The 20,523-nt window shown below is 47.5% G+C and overlaps 1 protein-coding gene across 2 annotated transcripts in view; it reads right to left on the bottom strand.

The window, feature by feature from the left end:
• SH2D4A (SH2 domain containing 4A) overlaps positions 1 to 20,523 on the bottom strand; it is a 55,212-nt gene that overhangs the window by 4,626 nt on the left and 30,063 nt on the right. Inside the window, exons 5-8 of one of the 2 annotated variants that reach the window (XM_018042053.1) lie at positions 15,252 to 15,332; positions 7,348 to 7,459; positions 5,644 to 5,845; positions 2,776 to 2,906 (exon numbers count right to left, since the gene is read on the bottom strand). In XM_018042053.1, coding sequence (XP_017897542.1) covers positions 2,776 to 2,906; positions 5,644 to 5,845; positions 7,348 to 7,459; positions 15,252 to 15,332 — 526 coding nt within the window. The remainder of the gene's footprint in view (positions 1 to 2,775; positions 2,907 to 5,643; positions 5,846 to 7,347; positions 7,460 to 15,251; positions 15,333 to 20,523) is intronic. The other variant, XM_018042054.1, reaches the window with a different exon arrangement.

Below are 20,523 nucleotides of genomic sequence, written 5' to 3'. Positions count from 1 at the left end.
TGTCCGTCTGCTCCTCCCTGCCACCGTGCTGGGTGCTGCCTGGCGCTTCCTCAGCTCCTCTCTCACACCCTCCCAGCTCACCCTGGAAAACCCCACGCACTCCACGCTTCCAATTACGGGCTGAGGACCCAGTCTATTATCTCCAGCTCTGATCCATTAGTCTGGCTGCCCCAGGGACCGTTTTACACAACGGCCCCAAAGAACCTTCAAAGTCATCACACCCCAAACGAGTGCCCTGCCCCCTCCCCTAAGTTCCTGCATCCTCTGGGGTCCTCTGGGGTCCTGCCTCATCCTCTGGGATCCTGCCACATCCTCTGGGGTCCTGCCTCATCCTCTGGGGTCCTGCCTCACCAACGGGTGTGCAGCCCCCACCCGCCCCACAAGGCAGAGGCCCAGCTGCCCTCACTTCCCTGGTCCCTGCCTTCTCACCCTCATCCTTACTCAAAGCTAATTTAGAGAAAGGGGTGAAATACAGACTATCGGGGGAAAATTAGGTGGCCAAAACAGTAACTTACAAAGGGTGATTTAGGGGTGTGAATCAATGAAAGGAAGATAGTAAACCCACAGCGAACTGCCATCCTGTTATTTCAAAACACGTTTCCTAGTAAACAGTTATGTTTCAAAAAGATAAGCTGTGGCCCCTCTTCTCTTTATCATAGAAATACAAAGTTTTTTCTTCTTAAAAGTAAAGATAATAACTTACATTGACTACATGGCTGTGTATTTACTATTGCATCACTATATCATATCACATTATTTACTTTGCTTACAACGGGCTTCCTAGGCAGAGCTAATAGTGAAGACCCTACCTGCCAATACAGGAAATGTAAGAGATACATTCAATCCCGGGGTCGAGAAGCTCCCCCGGAGGAGGGCATGGCCACCCACTCCAGTATCCTTGCCTGGAGAATCTCATGGACAGAGGAGCCTGGCGGGCTACAGTCCATAGGGTCACAAAGAGTCGGATGTGACTGATACATCTATGATAAATATTTGTATAAATGAAAATAAATCATCAACAATAGCAATTAATAAATGACAAGTAAAATCCAAGAGTCTTATGTTTCAACCAAAGCTTCAACCAAATTTTCAGCCAAACTGTGTCTTCCTAGCTCATAGCAACTCTTCCAAGTAGAACTGCCTATTAAAGTATCAGGATTTTTAATAACATCAGCACTTTGAATGTCTCACTCCTGGCAGTTAAAACAGCTAGCACCCTGGGAACCAGGAACAGCAGCATCTTCTGCCCAATGACACAGAGACTAGAGAGGCTGGTTTCCTCACTGTTTATCTTAAAAAGGAAAAGACAGGCAACGCGAGATGGTGGAGGTGCTAACCATGCTCTTTCTGTTTCTCTTTTGACACTGTTGTCACTTCCTCCCCCAGAATCTTCAGAGGAGAGCAGAAAGGGGAAGGAGGCTTTTACAACCTCCTCCCCGAGACAGAGCGGGCTCCTCTGGGTACGGACAGTTACAAAACCTCAGTCACCAGAGAACCTGCCTTTTCAGGGAAAACTAGATGGTTCTGCTGCACCTGTAAAAGCAGCCCCTTCGCAGAGAGCCTGCCACAGATGACTTGGTTCTTTTTCAGAGGAGTTTGCCATTCTATGGGTTTGGGTGCTGATTTTTGTGGCTCTATTTCCACGTGAGATGATCCTACTGAAAAGAGAGTAGTCTTAAACACAACTCAAACCAAGACGCCCATTAGGACAAGCGTTCTCTGTGAGAGGACGTGATTTCTGTCATAAAGCTTTTGTTGTCCACAGAGCCAGTGATAATCCAACCCAGCCACAGAGCTTGCAGAAGCAGCAGACAGAAAGTCACCGCCTGTTTTTGAAATCCAAGAAGCTGAGAGGTCGGTGAGGTGGGTGCAGGGTAAATAGACGGTTTGAATGAGTCCAGTTTCAAGCATCGAATAAAGACATGCTTTATGAGCTGACCTCTGCTTAGCCTCCAACAAGCCCATCTCGCAGCCTTAACTGCAGGGATCAAAACCACAGAACTTTTCATTAAAGGTCACAGTGCTCAACCCCTTCATTTAATGCAAGAAGAGAATGAGGCTTGGATAAATGGATTCACTACAGAGAACCAAATCCTAAAGGAAATCAACCCTAAATATTCATTGGAAGCACTGATGCTGAAACTGAAGCTCCAATACTTTGGCCACCTGATGAGAAGAACTGACTCATTGGAAAAGACCCTGATGCTGGGAAAGATTGAAGGCAGGAGGAGAGGGGGACAACAGAGGATGAGATGGTTGGATGGTATCACCGACTCGATGGACATGGGTTTGAGCAAACTCCGCGAGATGATGAAGGACAGGGAGGCCTCGTGTGCTGCAGTCCGTGGGGTCACAAAGAGTCGGACACAACTTAGCAACTGAACAACAAGAACAAGAGAGAACGTGATCTGCCCAAGGTCACGTGGCCTGTGCCCTTCCGACCACATCTGGTGCCCCCTCCCTGCTTGCGGGGAGTGGACTGACGGTGCTGCCATCCATGGGGGGTCACAACCGAGTGCCCTCTGCAAGTGCCCAGGGGGCAATGCCTCGCCAGTCGCCCTGTGGTGTCCATCTGGGGTGATCAACCAACCTGTGCTGGCAGCCACCAAGGCTGTGGGCCACTTGGCGGGAGCCAGCCGCTCCCTGAGAAAGCTGGGAAAATCCACTTTCTGAGAATAGTATCAGAGCCTCTCCGGGGCAGCTCAAGTGGAAGGGAGCCTTTGTCCTGCCTTCCTGCTGGCTCACCCGCCGCCAAGGTCGGCACCGCACACTCACCGTGGAACCAGGGGGCGATGCTGTCCGAGTCCGCCAGGTAGCCCGCCCGCAGAGGAAGCTGCTCCTCCCGGAACCAGCGCCTGATGTCCTCCTGGGCTGGGCTGGACGCCGGCCTCGTCACTTTCTGATTCCTGACATTCGCAAAAGGTTTGCAACTTAGGGTCACCAGATTTGAAAATAATGCTTTCAAAACTCACGTGCACACACACACACACACACACACACACACACACACACACACACACACAAAGATATAACACATGTCTGAAGATCACACAGCTGAGCTCGTGGGGTGGGGCCCTGCACACAGCCGTCACAGGGCTCCTCCAAGGCAGGGAACAGGGTGGGGAATGGATCTGCCCTGCTGGTCCTATAGACTACACATGGCTTTGAGTTAGCACCACAGTGTTTAACTCATTTTTTATTTGAGTGAGAAGCTCCATTAACTCCCAATTAAAAATTGAGAAAACAGCGCTAAAAAGTGAAATATTCTGCCCTGCACCCCATATTTTCCTGGAGAGCAAGTGCTTGCAAGCAGAAGAACCCAAATGCCATAGCATAAACTTCCCCAACACTTTCATCATTCAATTTCCTCTTCTTCCTGTTTCCACTAACCTTCCTGACTTGCTTCCTTCTCTGACACACTTTCAAAAGTTCTGCTAAAAGGCAGTCTCAGAAACAGAAAGTAAAAGAAAGAAGAGTGTTTGAAGGTTAGTTAAGAGAAAGATACAAGCAGCAGCGTGGTTTTGAAGCAAAAGTCAGTAGCAGAACTTAAGTTCTGGGACTTAAGTCAATTTCCATTATAAAAAGCAACGCTGCAGTGTTTTAATAATAAATGTATTTCCAAGTCCCAGGCCCACTAATGCTGAGCAGAACTCAAAGTAAAAACAATGAGTCTGAATGAGCTACTGGATAGCATGTAAATTAACTTATATTCTTTATATGTCTTAATGGTAACACATGCTACCAGGAGTTACATGTGACATACATGTCAGTGTGTACATATACACATGTGATGTACATGCAAGTACATAGAAACATAGCCGTTTGGAGAAAACAGCCTATAATAATCGACCTTCCGGGGGAGCGGACATGCACACACGAGATTACACACTAATTTCTCCCCCAAACTTTCAGATTAGGTCCTTTCCTTCAGGAAATCTTCGGCGATCAAGCGGAAATGCCACGGACAGTCCGTGTCTGTCCTGCCCTGGGCTGGCTGCTAGCTGACCTAGGTCATCACTGTTTGAAATCCCAGCCCTGACACCACCCAGTCTGGCCACCTCACAAAAAACACTTCATGCAAGTGGCTTAAGCTGGAAAAAATGAGCTAACCGAGCTTAAAACATCATCTTAAACCCTCGTGAAAGGGCACCTTTGTTACCATCAGTCACACAGGCTGTGCTCTAAAAACACCCTGGGTGCAGACATATGGCAGCACGTTCCCACCCTCGGGGAGCCTGGAGGAGCACCCTGCCTGTGGGGACCAGGGCCTGACACAGCAACAGGCTCGTGGGAGGGGCTGGGCAGGAGTTCACGCTCTGCGTCTGGTCACAGCACTGCGGGGTCTTCCTTGTTTTGTCATCCATAAGGAAAAACTCATTCCCCAAATAGCCACTCTGTTGAACGTGGTCATTTTGTGCCAGCCTGCAAATCCCCAGATGGAACCTTTCAACTGAGTAAAGAAATAATCACAGTAGAGGAAACGCCCACCCCCTGCTTCCTCTGAGTTCATAATTCCCATTAGGAAAGAACCCTGAAGATAACCACTCACCTCATACAAAGGGAAAGCCTTGTTCTTTATTTTTCCATACTCCCAACAGAGAAGGGTTTTTAGTTTTTATGTCACAGAGGACAAGGCTTCAGACAATTGTATTTCATTAAATCAATATGTGATTTCTCTCAGTTATTTTAAATACCATCTTTCTACATACCAAATCATATAATAACAATAACTGGGAGAAAATAATTGTATAATCAGTTAACAGAAGGTCATGTGAATGTATGGCAAAAACCATCATAACATTGTAAAGTAATTAGCCTCTAATTAAAATAAATAAATTAAAACAAAACATACCATAAGGTATGGGAGTTTCTGCTGTGGTACCACTGTATTTTTCGTTAAGGGGCTTCCAAAACAAATTGTTCTGCCTAATACCCTCAAAGCTCAGGTCATCATCACCATCAAATAAAGTCTGCATTTAAAAAAAGAAACATTTCCAAATTCTCAACCTATGAGCTTAGCTGTATATCCCAGAATGAGTGTGTGTATTCAGTCGTGTCTGACTCTTTGCGACCCAATGGACTGTAGCCCTCCAGGCTCCTCTGTCCATGGAATGTCCCAGACAAGAACGCTGGAGCGGCTTGCCACTCCCTACTCCAGGGGATCTTTCTGACCCAGGGATTGAACCCCGTCTCTTGCATCTCCTGCAGTGGCAGGCGGATCCTTTACCGGGGGCCACCGGGAAAGGCCGCCCAGAACGAGAACTGTCATCAAACCTTTCATCCTGATCTGCGGAAAGTGGAGTTCTGCCGGTGACACGAAGGCCAGCAAGCCCGGCGTTCCCACTGGGACGACCCCTCAACGGTCCCCCTCCCCTTCCTGGCTGTCCCCGGGGAGGGGCCGGGCTGGGGGCATGCGAAGTCACTAACCTGTCTAGGTATCTTCACGACGTTACTGGGCATGTTAGTGGTACCCACAGTGGGTATTTTACAGGCGAGGAGGGATGAAGCCCTGCCCAGGTGTCTCAGCATCGTAGGCTGGGAGGTGGGGCCGGACTGAATGGCACTGACAGCTTCTGTCCCCAAAGCGGCCACGCAACTTACCTTTAATTACTTACACTTAGAGCCACCCGCCCGGCGCCTCACCTGAGAGGTGTGTGTGGCTGTCCTGCTGGGCTCAGGAAATGAGGCTTGGGGGGGAGCGGGGGCCTCTTGGGTTTCGGGGGGCCGCCCGGGGGGCCCTGCGGCCCCTTGCCGCTCCTCCCCCGCTGCGACAGCCGCTTGTAGTCCTCCCGCGCCTGCTTGGCCAGGGAGCGCCGCTTCTCATCAGCGGCTTTGGATTTTCGCACTAGGAGAGACAGCCCACGGAGACTGTGAGCAGAGCGGCTCTGGGAACAGGGCACGGCCCCCAGCGGTCAGGGCCCGGTGCCTGTCCTCTCTTTCCGCAGGGTTCGCTGAGAGCGAGACTGGGGCGGGGGAAGGGGAGCCCCGTGCCTGAGAACTTCCTGCAGCGGCCAAGGCGGAGAGGAGTCCCAGCCCGAGCGAGGGTCCGGTCAGCGGGGTCTCAGGATAACATGAGGTGAAGCCGCAGTCTCATCCTCAAGCCCAGAGACCACCCCTCCCCAGACCATCAGGGGCTCTTCAGTGGCTTGTGGCCGAGGACCGGCTGGGTGGGCAGAGAGGCCACACTCAAGAGTCCACGTGGCTGAACCACGAGTGATTCTGCCTCCCAGACCGAAGAAGGAAATGATTCTTACAGGGCCAGTCACAGCCTCGGTGGGTGCATGAAAGCAACCCAAGACAGCCTTTTACGATTGCTTTGTAACACAGAAGGGCTGTTGCTTTGGCAGTTTTTATTCCAGCAACCGAGCATCATGGACTTGAAAGCAGGATGTAAGAATAAGCCTTATGGGTATTTATCTGCATTTCAGGCATTATTGGTCAGAATCTGTTATGTCTGACTTCAAAGAAATGCCTAAAATCATCCATTACACTAAGATTTCACTGCATAGAAGTGATGGGATCTGGTGAACATTTTCATTTCACAAAAACTGTCATTTTAATGGTGTTCATTGTAAAGGAATTCCCAACATTCTGCGGACATGCCCATCCCTGGCTCCTCCCGCTGCCTCAAAGGATGACCGGGCAGTTAGGGCTTCCTAGTCCAAGTCAGATGGAAGCCCTAACCCTGCTTCACACCCGAATTCTCCCAGCATCAGCCTTGCTCACCCTCTGCTCTGCTTCATCGGCACTGGCCTCTCCCCAGGAGGACCCTCTCTGGGCAGTGCTAACTCAGAATGAAGCAGGGTTCAGCCACAGGTGTGGCAAGGATGCAACAAGCCTGCCTGTCATCCCTGTGTCTTCTGATTACAAAGTTTAGATGTGCTCACTGTTGAAAGCTGAGGAAAATACACAAAAACAAGAAGTCCAACAAGTAACTTTGAATCCTGCCTCTCCAAGAAAACTAATGTAAATACGTTAACCTTCCACGTCTTTTCCCTCATATACTTAGACATTTTAAAATAGGGATGCTTTTCATACTATTTTTATAATCATTTTTCTTCTCCAAGTTAAAAAGATATAAATATATTCTAAGGACATTAAACACTCTTCCAAAACATTTTTCATAGCTAAATACCATTCCATCACTTAGATACATCATAATGTTGCTGGTGCAAAGATGAGCTGAGAACCTTTCTGCAATTCAAAAGGTGGCCCATAGCCTTTGAGTAATAATTTAGTGTTAAAAAATATCTCTGGACAACCATTCTAAGTGTTTCCCAGATTGTCATATTATTAAGTGAACAAGCTGGTTTCGTGTCACTGTTATAGAGGCCTCTGGGTACTTACAAGAAGCCTGCCATTCCGAATCTTCTTTCCAGTTTGTATAAATCTCCTTGGTTCTCTCTTCATCTGTTTGTTTTATTTCTTCATCTTGTGTTTGCTTCACTGACACTTTCTTCTGTTTAAAAAACAGAAACAAACACTAGTGAGGAGCTCTGGCAGTTTCCTGCAATGAGGCAGGTGCCACACACAGAGTGGGCACAAAAATGAGACGAATGGAAGAGAACTGAAAGCCCAAAAGTGAAAGCACAAGCTTCATAATCCATGGAACGCAGGAAAAGCAGTTCCAAGAGGGAAGTTCATAGAAATACAGGCCTTCCTCAAGAAACAAGAAAAAAGTCACAAACAGCCCAACTTACCACCTAAAAGAATTAGAAGAAGGACAAACAAAATCCAAAGTCAACAAAAAGAAGAAAATAATAAAGACCAGAGAGGAGATAAAAAGAGTCCAAAAACAATAGAACAGATCAATGAAACCAACAACTGGTTTTTTTTTAAAAAAGATAAACAAATGCAACAATCCTCTAGCCAGGCTCAGGAAGAAGAGAGAGAGGGAACTCAAGTAAACAAAATTAGAAATGAGAGGATAACAACTGATACCACAGAAATATTTTAAAAATCGTGAGAATGCTATGAACAACTATATACCAACAAGGTGGACAACCCAAAGGAAATGGACACATTTCTGGAAGAATACACTCCACTAAGGCTGAGTCAGGAAGAAATAGTGAATTTGAATAGACCAGTTACTAGAAGTGAAATAGAATCTATAATTTAAAAAAAAAAAACTGCTTGCAGACAAAAGTCCAGGACCAAATGGCTTCACTGGGGAATCCTACCACACACACAAAGAAGAATTCACACCAATCCTTCTCAAACTTCTCCGAAAGACTGAAGGGGAGGAAACACTCCCAAAGTCATTCTATGAAGCCAGCGTCAGCATGACACCGAACCAGGCAAAAAAAAGAAATTTACAGGCCAAATGTCTGAATAATATAGATGCGAAACTCCTCCACAAAATATTTATAACCTGAATCCAACAACACATGAAAAGCATCCTACACCATGATCAAGTTGGATTCATTCCACAGTCACGAGAATGACTCTACATACCCAAATCAATCAATGAGGTACACAACATCAACAGAAGACAAGGCAAAAACCACAAGGTTATCTCCACAGATGCAGAAAAAGCATGTGAAAGAGCCAAACTCTCATCAGTATGTGTTTAGAGGGAACATATCTCAACATAAGGAAGGCCGTTTACAACAAACCCACAGCCAAACACCATCGTCAATGGTGAAAAGCTGAAAACTTCCCACAGGAGCAAGGCAAAGATGCCCATTCTTGCCGCTTCTATTCAGCATAGTATTGGAAGTCATAACTATAGCAATCAGATAAGAAAAAGAAGTAAAAGACAGAAAAAATTGGAAGGGAAGAGGTGAAACCACCACTATTTACAGATGACAGGATACTCTATACAGAGAACCCTAAAGTCTCCACACAAGTTATACTAGAATTAATAAGTGAATTCAGCAAGGTAGCAGGAGATAACATTAATATACAGGAACCTGTTGCATTTCTTAAGACTAACAAAGAAATTTAAACGTGATTTTAAAATCATGTCAAACAAGACAAAACAAACAAACAAACAACCCCTAGGAATAAGACCTTTACACTGAGAACTATAAAACACTGATAAAGGAAATTGAAAATGATTCAAAAGAATGGAAAGATACCCCATGTTCTTGGATTGGAAGGGTAAGTATTGTTAAAATGGCCATAGTACCCAAAGCAATCTACGGATTTAATGTGATCCCTATCAAAAGACCCATGACATTTTGCACAAAACTAGAACAGATAATCCTAAAGTTTATATGGAATTGCAAAAGACCCAGAATCGCCAAAGCAATCCTGAGGAAAAATAACAAAGATGGAGGCAAAATACCTCCCAGACTTCACACTATACTACAAAGCTACATTAATCAAAAACAGCATCACAACAGTCCAAAAACAGATGTATAGATCAACGGAACAGCATACAGAGCCCAGAAACAAACACACACTCACAGTCAATTAATCTATGACAAAGGAGGCCAGACTACACAATGGAGCAGAGACTTGTCTTCAGCAGGTGGTGTTGGGAAAGCTGGACAGCTACATAGAAATCAATGAAGCTAGAACACTTCCTCAAACCACATGCAAAAATAAACTCAAAATGGTTTAAATTTTGAGTTTAAGATATGTGTGCATGCTAAGTCGCTTCAGTTGTGTCCGACTCTTTGTAACCCCAGGGCCTATAGCCCACCAGGCTCCTCTGTCCATGGGATTCTCCAGGCAAGAACACTGGAGTGGGTTGTCATGCCCTCCTCCAGGGAATCTTCCCAACCCAGGGATCGAACATCCGTCTCTTACATCTCCTGCACCAGCAGGTGAGGTTTTTTTTGCTTTTTTTTTTTAACCACTAGTGCCACCTGGGAAGCCCAAGTATAAGACACAATACAATAAAACTCCTAGAAGAGAACATAGGGAAAACATTCTCTGACACAAATCATAGCAATATTTTAACTCAGTCTCCCAAGGCATGAGAAATAAAAACAAAAATAAACAAATGGGCCCCAGTTAAACTTATAAGCTTCTGTGCAGTCATGGAACCATCAAAAAAGTGAAAAGACAACCTAGGGACTGGGAGAAAATACTTGCAAAAGATGCGATCAAAAAGAGGTTAATATTCAAAACATACAGACAGCTCATATACTCAATACTGAAAAAATAAACAACCCCATCAAAAAAGGGGCAGAAAATCTAAATGGACGTTTTCCTAAAGAAGACGTACAGATGGCCAATAGGCACATGGGAAGATGCCAAACACCGCTAAGTACTTGAGAAGCGCCAGTCAACCACAGCGTGCTCTCACCTCACACCAGTCGGAACGGCCATCGTTAAAGAGTCTACAAATAAATGCCGAGGAGGGAGTGGGGAAAAGGGAACCCTCCTGCACCGCTGGAGGGAATGCAGATTGGTGCAGCCACAGTGGAAACCAGTATGGAGGTTCCTTCAAACACTGAAAATAGAGCTACCACGTGTTCCAGTGACCCCACTCCTGGTTGTCTACCTGGAGAAAACTCTAATTCAAAAAGATACATGCATCCCAAAGTTCATAGCAGCACCACTGACAATAACCAAGACACAGAAACAACCCAAGCCCCCATCAACAGACAACTGGCTTAAGAAGATGTGATACTTATTCCCAGTGGAATATTACTCAGCCATGAAAAGGAATGAAACACTTGCAGCATCACGGGTGGACCTGGAGGTTACCCACTTACTTCACCTCCTTAGTGAAGTAAGGACAACAGAACAAGACGACTATTGTAGGGTATCAGGTATACGTGGAATCTAAAAAATAACACAAATACATCTCTATACAAAACAGAAACAGGCTCACCAACATATAGAACGTATTTAGTTACCAAAGGGGAGAAGGAAGGAGGGAGGTATAAGTTAGGATCAAACGGCTATAAACAGATAAACAAGGACTTACTGTAAAGCACCGGGACTTATACTCAATGGCTTACAATAACATGTGATGGAATATAATCAGAAAAACTAGCTGACTCACTGTGCTGTGCCCCTGGAACTAACACAATACTGTATACCAACTGTACTTCATTAAAGAAAATTAGAAATATACACATACAAAAATATCTTTTAAAAGCATCCTTTTTGAGAAGGAAAAATATAAAATAAGAAACATGAGTCTTAGTTGGAAAGGAAATTTTTTACTGAAGTGTAGTGGACCTACAATATTACTTACTGTGGTAAAATACCAATTACATAAAACTACCACCATAACTGTCAAAGGCTGCACCCAATATGCCAGCAAATCTGGAAAACTCAGCAGCGGCCACAGGACTGGAAAAGGTCCGTTTTCATTCCAATCCCAAAGAAAGGCAATGCCAAAGAATGCTCCAACTACCGCACAATTGCACGCATCTCACACGCTAGTAAAGTAATGCTCAAAATTCTCCAAGCCAGGCTTCAGCAATACGTGAACCGTGAACTTCCAGATGTTCAAGCTGGTTTTAGAGAAGGCAGAGGAACCAGAGATCAAATTGCCAACATCCGCTGGATCATGGAAAAAGCAAGAGAGTTCCAGAAAAACATCTATTTCTGCTTCATTGACTATGCCAAAGCCTTTGACTGTGTGGATCACAATAAACTGTGGAAAATTCTACGGGAATACCAGACCACCTGACCTGCCTCTTGAGAAACCTGTATGCAGATTAGGAAGCAACAGTTAGAACTGGACACGGAACAACAGACTGGCTCCAAATAGGAAAAGGAGTACGTCAAGACTGTATATTGTCACCCCGCTTATTTAACTTATATCCAGAGTACATCATGAGAAACCCTGGACTGGAACAAACGCAAGCTGGAATCAAGATTGCCAGGAGAAATATCAATAACCTCAGATATGGAGATGACACCATCCTTATGGCAGAAAGTGAAGAGGAACTAAAAAGCCTCTTGATGAAAGTGAAAGAGAAGAGCGAAAAAGTTGGCTTAAAGCTCAACATTCAGAAAACTAAGATCATGGCATCTGGTCCCATCACTTCATGGCAAATAGATGGGGAAACAGTGGAAACAGTGCCAGACTTTATTTTTCTGGGCTCCAAAATTACTGCAGATGGTGACTGCAGCCATGAAATTAAAAGACACTTACTCCTTGGAAGGAAAGTTATGACCAACCTAGATAGCATATTCAAAAGCAGAGACATTACTTTGCCGACTAAGGTCCGTCTGCTCAAGGCTATGGTTTTTCCAGTGATCATGTATGGATGTGAGAGTTGGACTGTGAAGAAAGCTGAGCGCCAAAGAATTGATGCTTTTGAACTGTGTGTTGGAGAAGACTCTTGAGAGTCCCTTGGACTGCAAGGAGATCCAACCAGTCCATCCTAAAGGAGATCAGTCCTGGTTGTTCTTTGGAAGGACTGATGCTGAGGCTGAAACTCCAATACTTTGGCCACCTCATGCAAAGAGTTGACTCACTGGAAAAGACCCTGATGCTGGGAGGGATTGGGGGCAGGAGGAGAAGGGGACGACCCAGGATGAGATGGCTGGATGGCATCACCGACTCGATGCACATGAGTTTGGGTGAACTCCGGGAGTTGGTGATGCACAGGGAGGCCTGGCGTGCTGCGATTCATGGGGTCGCAAAGAGTCGGACACGACTGAGCGACTGAACTGACTGACTGACCACCATAACATTTAAAAAATTGTGGTAAAATTTACATAATATTAAGATTACCATCAACCATTTTAACGTTTACCATTCTGAAGCATTAAGTGCATTCAAGGGAATTTGTTTTTAACCAGAGAGAAATGTTACACACCAAATCACTTAAAAATCCTTTGTTATTTGAGGACAGCCTTCTGAGTGCTCATGAGAAAGCTGAATTTACAGCTCGGTGCAAATGCAGCAAGACGCAGCCTGTCAGCTGAGCCGTGAGGGAAACTGAGCGTCAGGGAGGACTGGCCGTGCCTGCTCCGCACCGCAAGAACGATGGCTTTTCTCTTTTGTGCTTTTCTATAGAGAAATAGACTCTCTCGTGGTTAAATGATTTCACCACAAGTAAAATACACGCTGTGAAACTGGTTTCAATCACCATTAAATCTCGGTTAACACAGAAGATGGTGATAATTCGGTAATTGCACTTCACCTCAGATGTATCGAAACTTTTGTGGTTTCCTTGTTTTCGCTTTTTTCTTCTTATACTCTTTTCCTGCCTAGAGCTAGGCCCCTTTCTTTAGTCAATATTACAAAAACCAAAGAAGAGCTTTTGGTGTTTGGAATGACTATTAAAATTTGCCATTGCCTTAACGAAGCTGTTGGCAAGCCTGAAATCAATCCCAAGTGCTGGTCGCAATTTCTAAGCTCAAACAGGAAAAACTTCCAAGTGGAGCTTTGTTTATCTGACACCTGCCTTTTTGAAACTGACTTTAAATAACGGGAAAAAAAATATAACTACAATACTAAACTGTGGTATCATGCATATTGTTGCTTAGGAAAAGCAAGAAGTTTGCAAAGTGGGTCTCCTTAAGGAAATATATTAAGTAAATAATAACTTGGGCGGTGCTCAGTTGCTAGGGGCTACCGCAGTGTCTGAGAGTGCTGTGTTTAGTAAGTCGCATTCCTTTTTCATCCACAGCATCAACGCATATGGGCACAGGGAGGAAGGAGACAGAATCAGTGAGTTTCACAGAGTGACAGCGGGTGAGACCTGATCTTGGCCACTATGTTCATTCAACTCAGCTAGAACACTCGAGAATTTGTCCTGAGTTTCCCTAAGGATTCCTCCAGAAAAATGTACTTTTAGAAAAGGCTTTACAAGTTTACAAGGCTTTACTTTCTCTGTTTAGAAAACCCTCATTTCCTCTTTAGAAGCAGAAACGTCTGTCTGTCCGCTGAAGACAAGGAACCTGTCTGTCTGCCGAAGCCCACAGGTCCAGGATGAAGGCCAGGAAGTGGAGGGGCAGCGGGGCTGAGGCTGGACACTGGTCCAGATGTCCAGGGGCCACGGCACAGAGCTGGAGACGGGCAGGGGGGCTGTCAAAGGTCCCCAACACAAAGCCGCTCATCGCAGGCTGATGCAGACAGTCCCACCGGCTCCCTCCCCGGCCGCTCGTTCCAGCCCATCCACCCATTTCTCTGTCTTTCCTCCACCGCGTCCGAGGGCTCTCGCCTCTGTGCCTGCCTACATGTGGTTCCCTCTGCCTGGAACGGGCTTCCCCAGCCAGCCCATGGCCCCAGCCTCGGTCTCCAGGCCTCTGCTCCAATACCCACTTTGCAGAGCAGCCTTCTCTGGCCTGTCCTCAGCTCCCTTATCCTGCGTTATTTTCCTCCAGAGCGCCTAGGACCTGACTTCACACGTCAGCTTTATCATATGTGTCCTCGTCAGAAACAGCTGCTTTCTGAGGGCAGGACGCGAGCTGTTTTGTTCAGCAGAGGCCGGCATTCGGGAGGACCTCAACGCAGGGGTCTGAACGAACAGGGCAGACCTTCTGACCTTTCTGCCCGCGTGTAAAATGGCATCACAGGGCAGTGTCCCTGGAAAGTGCCTTTAGTGACTGCGGCTGCTGTTTCTGGAAAGAGACATCTATTACAATAGCTGCACAGCAGGTCTGCAGCTCCAAGGCTGCCCGCGACTCCAGTCTACGACGTGCGTGCTCGTGGGCCACGCTCGGCCCCACAGAGGATAACGGGCCTGGGTCACATTGTCCACGGGAACCGGGCCGGGCCGCCCTCACCGCAGCCTCCATCCCCGCCACCCCACTGCGGCCAGATCCTTCTTTTCACAGCCTCATCTCTTATTCCACTTTTTCCGATCTTCCATGGGTCAAGCCCTACAAGGTTCCCAGTCTCTGCCTCAGTTATCCTGAGAGCATCTCTGGGACCAAGACAGCAGGACAAGGGGGCCAGGAGACCTCCGTCCACACAGACCCAGACAGCTGAGCACCTGGAGGTCCCGTGAGCACTGTGGACACAGTGACACAGAGGTCACTCGGTGCAAAGGGACAGACCTGAGATGGAGTGGACGCTGGGGAACCTAATTTGAATCCACATTCGGCCAAGTTTCATGCTTCCTTTATCTCTGAAATCAGTCTCCCCAGTGCTGGCCACCACCCACTCTGACTGTATCAGGTCTTCAAGGAGGGGTCCAGCTGATACATCCTGGCACGCGATGCTCAAGACTCTCCCACTCTGGATCAGCAGGCAAAGATAAACAGCTGTGTTCACGAGCTTCTCAAGACTTAATTTCATTTCTGCATGCTAATAAACCAATTTGTGAAACATCAGCAGAACTGGCTCTGCACTTTGCTCCTGAGATGGAAGGGGAGTCTTTTACCTGGTGAAATCCGAATTCCTTTATACGACTGACAGAATCTGCCAACATTTGGTGAATATTTCTTGAGGAGCTGGAGGACAGCTAAAAATCAAACGAAACACATTTTTATGCCATTTAGAGCTGCAATGCCATTTCAGAAGATCTTCTGCTAACGCTTCCCTTGTGGCAATGTTCCCAAACACTGCGCCCACCCCCACCGCTGGACCCATGCATTTCCCAGCAACAGGTGAGCTCCTGACTCCATGAAACTCCATAGGAAACCCCGGCGTCTGCACTCAGTAGGGTCAGCGGTGAGTTACTGCTCAGAAGCTGAGGGCTAGTGGTTTGCTCGTGTCTTGCTCCCGGCTGGCCCCAGGACCCCTGGGATTACTGTAATAAGACATCAACACTTCTCCTTAATCTCAGCTCTTTCTCTCAGTCCCTGATCAGCCTCCCCCGGTGTTTTAGGTCAGACCTTAGTCGTGACCACAGCACTGCGTTCGCCTCTCTCCCCATCCAGGGCTGGGGACACCCCTGGAGCTCTTGGTGCCCGAGCCCTGCCCCCTCTCCCTGGCGCCCACCGCTGCCTAGGGTCCCCCGTGCCACCACGCCCCAGCTCAGAATCTGGGCTTCTGCCACCGTACTCAGGTTTCCCAGGAGCCGGCTCCTGCCCATGAGGTTCCCAGTTCCACTGTGGGGATCCCTGGGGCCACCCCTGTGGGCCCCACGCCTCCCCCGCAGGCTCTGTGGCTGAGTTGGCATAGCACCCCAGGCGCCTCCTAAGACCAGGTCAGTCACACCGGCCCCGTCGTCTGCTCCCTGGCCCGAGCGCGGAGTCCGGGCCGTGGCCAGCCTGCAGCCACGTAACCTGTGTGGCTGAGACAGTCACCCTCAACCCACGGGACCGCCACTTCTGAGCCTTATACCTGAGGACTCCTTCCTGGGTCCTGGCATAGGTCAGAAATTGCCTGCAAACATTTCAGCCGGAGGTCAGCATTGGTGCAAAGACTCAGCGCAGAGCACGGGGGCACTTAGGGTCACTTCCATGTCATGAAACAAACCTGCAGGGCCACCTCAATCCCGCCCCTCCCCCACCACAGCTGGCACCTGGCTGCCTGTGACGCTGCACTTCCCAGCTGCCCGAGCCGTTCGGAACCCGTGTGAATAATTACCTCCAAAATAACGCGGGTGATAGCTGGCATCGGCCACCTCTATGTGCGTGCGTGTGTGCTAAGTCACTTTAGTTGTGCCCCACTCTTTGCGACCCTGTGGACTGTAGCCCGCCAGGCTCCTCTGTCCATGGGATTTTCCAGGCAAGAACTCTGGGGTGGGCTGCCATTTCCTACTCCGGGGATCTTCCCGACCCAGGGATCGAACCCGCGTCACTTCCATCTGCTGCACTGGCAGTGGGTTCTTTACCACTGTCGCCACCTGGGAAGCCCCTGATGCCTGCTACTTGGCAAATGAATGAATCGCATAGGTTTCACAATCGCTGCCTGCCACATTCCCTCTTTCTCTTATTTTGATATTATGTTAACAAAGGATGCAGCTCCCGCACCTAGACCACAACAGGACAATAACCAGTTCCTCTCCTGACGAGCAGATGAGAAGGCGCCCAGCGGGCTTTGGTGAAGTCGGTCTGTTCAGAAGCCTGAGATGGCTTTGAAGGGCTCAGGCTTGCGGTCTTTGAATGCATTTCCACTAAAGGGAGTGTGAACCTTAAAAACAGGTTCATTCTCCCTTCCCTCAGTGATATGAGATCTGTGGGGCATCATTTTGCAAAAAAGGATCAATTTCCTCTATGCGGAAAAAGAGGCGGCAGCTAACCGCGCTCCCTTGATACCTTCACAGCCGCCGTGGACAGTCCCGCAGCCCCGACCCTCCACTCGTGGCTTTCAGAGGGACTCGGGCCTTTGTCACGTGCAGAGCTTTGGACCAGGGTTTCATCGGCAGCACCTCCACCATGATCAGCTCCTCAACAAGCCTGCAGTTGTTTCCTAAATAAGCATCAGGCTAATTCCCAGGTGGCTGAGCTGGTAAAGAACCTGCCTGCAGTGCAGGAGACCCCAGTTTGATTCCTGGGTCAGGAAGATCCCCTGGAGGAGGGCACGGCTACCCACTCCAGTATCCTTGCCTGGAGAATCCCATGGACAGAGGAGCCTGGCGGGCTACAGTCCACGGGGTCACAAAGAGTCGGACACGACTGAGCGCCTTTCACTTCACTCCACTCCACGCGCCTGACACTGCTCTTTACAGGGCGTGCTCTACACTGTCGAGCATTTCCCCCCAGCACCTGCCAATGACTGTCGTCTGCTTGGACACAGCGTTACTCTCTGTCCCTTAGAAGTGTTCCTTCAACCGCGCTGACTACCTCACATACACACACAACAGTCTGTTCTCACCACTTGCTTCTGAAAAAATCTCCATCTGAATTTCATCCGTCATCATCGTGTTCCCCTTCTCACTAGCAACATGCTCACGGCTTCTGCACTTGTCAGATATTACAGCGTTATCAGTATTCTTAAAATAACTCAAATCTAAGCATAGAGGCAGGAACCAGTTTCCAGGACTTGGTGCTGGACCTCTGGTGACCGTCAGCGCCACCTACTGGTGCCGCTCAGAACTGACAGTTCTTGTCTGAAGGGTTAGGTTTTCGCTCACAAGTTGGTTCTTGAGTAGACAAGATTTAGCATAAATAATTGATTAATTTAACAACCACCCCAGCGATCGGTACTTCTGTTTAAATCCTTCCACGTGTCTAGAACATACTGTCAACTCTAAAACTGTTCACAAGTGCTAAGAACCACGTTTTTAAAAATTCTCATTGTAAAGGTGAGCCAAGATTCGCTCTTATTCCAACGCGTTAAAATAATGTAAAGAAGCTACTCCAGTCCTGTGCAGAGCACGTTCATTCAGATACACGTCCACGCTTCCAGATTCGCGAAACACATCACGTATCACGGAATAGACTGGAGGGAGTGTGAGGCAGGGGATCTCCTTTACCGAGAAACAGCCAGATTCAGGGCTCAAAAGCAACGATTCTCGGCGCCAGTAGCAGAGGCAGGCAAGCTGAGGATGGCACACTGAGCACTCCCAACCTGAGGATGAAGAGGCGCCCTGGAGAGGAACGAAGCTTCTCCGAAGGTTCCATGTGATGCTGTGCTCCAGGGAACAGACTGTTGTTATTCCAATTTGTGGGGCTTCCCAGGGGGTGCTAGTGATAAAGAACCTGCCTACCAACGCAGTTGATGTAAGAGACCTGGGTTTGACTCCTGGGTTGGGAAGATCCCCTGGAGGAGGGCATGGCAACCCACTCCAGTATTCTTGCCTGGAGAATCCCATGGACAGCGGAGCCTGGAAGGCTGCAGTCCCTGGGATCACAGAGAGTCAGACACGACTGAAGCGACTTAACACGCACGCACACACACATTCCAATTTGTAACACAAGAAAAGTTGGGAAACCACCTACTTCCCAACATAGATTTTGCTTACAAAGAACTTTCAAATCGATGCATCCTTTGACCTCCTTAACACATTAACGGTGTCAAAGCAAGTGTCATCCCTTTACCACAAAGGTAAGGCCACCTGATCACAGATAGGAAAGCAGGGACTGACACCCACGTCCTCTCAGCCTGCTTCTTCCGTGGGGCATCCCACTGTCCGCTCTCACACACAGAAGCCTGGACTGTCCCCTCCCATCCTCATCATCGCAGAGACTTCCGCAGCTGCTGAAACTCTACCGGCAGGATGAAAGCAATTGTGTCTGCTTCTTATTTGCTTTATTTAAAACCAAAAACTGTCACGCAGTATTTATGCAAAAGTTCCAGAAAATAAGGACAAAGCTTGAAAGCCAACGACCTCAGGAGACAGCTGACTTTCTGCAGACACCAAGTCAGAATGGTCCCCTCCAGTCAGTGCGGACCAAGACCTGGGAGCAGAGCCCCTCCACACTGACCAACGGGCTTTATAAATACATATAAATTACGTTAAAGTCGGAAGTATGGCCACTCAAATCCACATAAGCAATGCGGTAACAAAAGACTCTGCCAGCAACATCACTATTACACGGTCACAAACTGTATCTCCTCCAGAGACTGTATGTCACACAAAGATTATTCTAATTATATTCCCTTTTTAAACTGGTTTGAAAAGTGGTTCCTTCCGGCTTCTAACCAAATATTTACTCTGTTTGAAAGTAGGATTATGCGATCAAACAAATGTCAAGAGATTTTTGTTTCCAATAAACGGAAAAGCTCTAAAAGACAGAACATTTTCAGCACTGGCTTTTTTATGGTGAAGAAGGAAATGATGAATCCAGGAGTTAAAATCAAATAGTTTATGTTTGAAAACAAACCGCTGGGTTGAGTATTTGCTCCTCCTGTCCGTACACCTCTTAAATCCACGGTGTTCCTTCATAGACTGATGGTCGGCATAATAACCTCTGTGAGGGCAAAGGCCACGTCGGCTTAATTGACTCACTGACTTCCGGAGCCTCAGCAAAGAGAAGAGTGGCTGGGCACTTAGTAGGGCCTCAATAAATACCTGGCGAATGAGTGAATACACTATAAACTCACCAGCACTTGCTCAATCATGAGAAGACACTCCATCTAGTTTCTTTTTAACTTTACTTGCTTGGGGCTGTGCTGGGTCTCTGTTCCCAAGGGCCGGCTTTCTCTCGTTGCAGTGAGCAGGGGCCACTCTCGAGCTGTGGTGTGTGGCCTTCTCATTGCAGTGACTTCTCTCGGGCTTCCCGCATAACTCAGTTGGTAAAGAATCTGCCTGCAGTGCAGGAGACTAGGGTTCGATCCCTGGATCAGGAAGATCCCCTGGAGAAGGGCATGGCAACCCACTCCAGTTCTCTTGCCTGGAGAATCCCATGGACAGACAGTACGTGGAATCTTCCCAGACCAGGGATCGAACCCCTGGTCCCCTGCATTGGCAGGCAGATTCTTAACCACTGGACCACCAGCGAAGTCCCAGGCTAGTTTTAATACTAATAAGAGAGCCCGAATTCAAATCCTCCCCCCAAAAATCGATGGCTTGTCTCCCCACTTTGCTAACCAGGTCACTGGAATAATCAGATTCCTATTTCTATGCCCAGCCATTTTAAGTAAAAAGAGAATTTCCCAGTGATGACTCTAACAGGAAGCTTTTGAGCACACTGGGGTTTAACTTCTTTTTATTTTCTTTCTAAAACAGAGAGGCATAATAATAAAACTGCGCTTCGACAAAGTGACAAAGGATAATAATACAGAGAAAGTGGAGGTACATTCACAATGCCAACTAGACTAAC

Source organism: Capra hircus, chromosome 27, assembly GCF_001704415.2.
Source record: "Capra hircus breed San Clemente chromosome 27, ASM170441v1, whole genome shotgun sequence".
In the NCBI taxonomy this organism is placed as follows: domain Eukaryota; kingdom Metazoa; phylum Chordata; class Mammalia; order Artiodactyla; family Bovidae; genus Capra; species Capra hircus.
The sequence above is the reverse complement of the archived record's forward strand: the minus strand, read 5'-3'. Positions and strand labels throughout refer to the sequence as shown.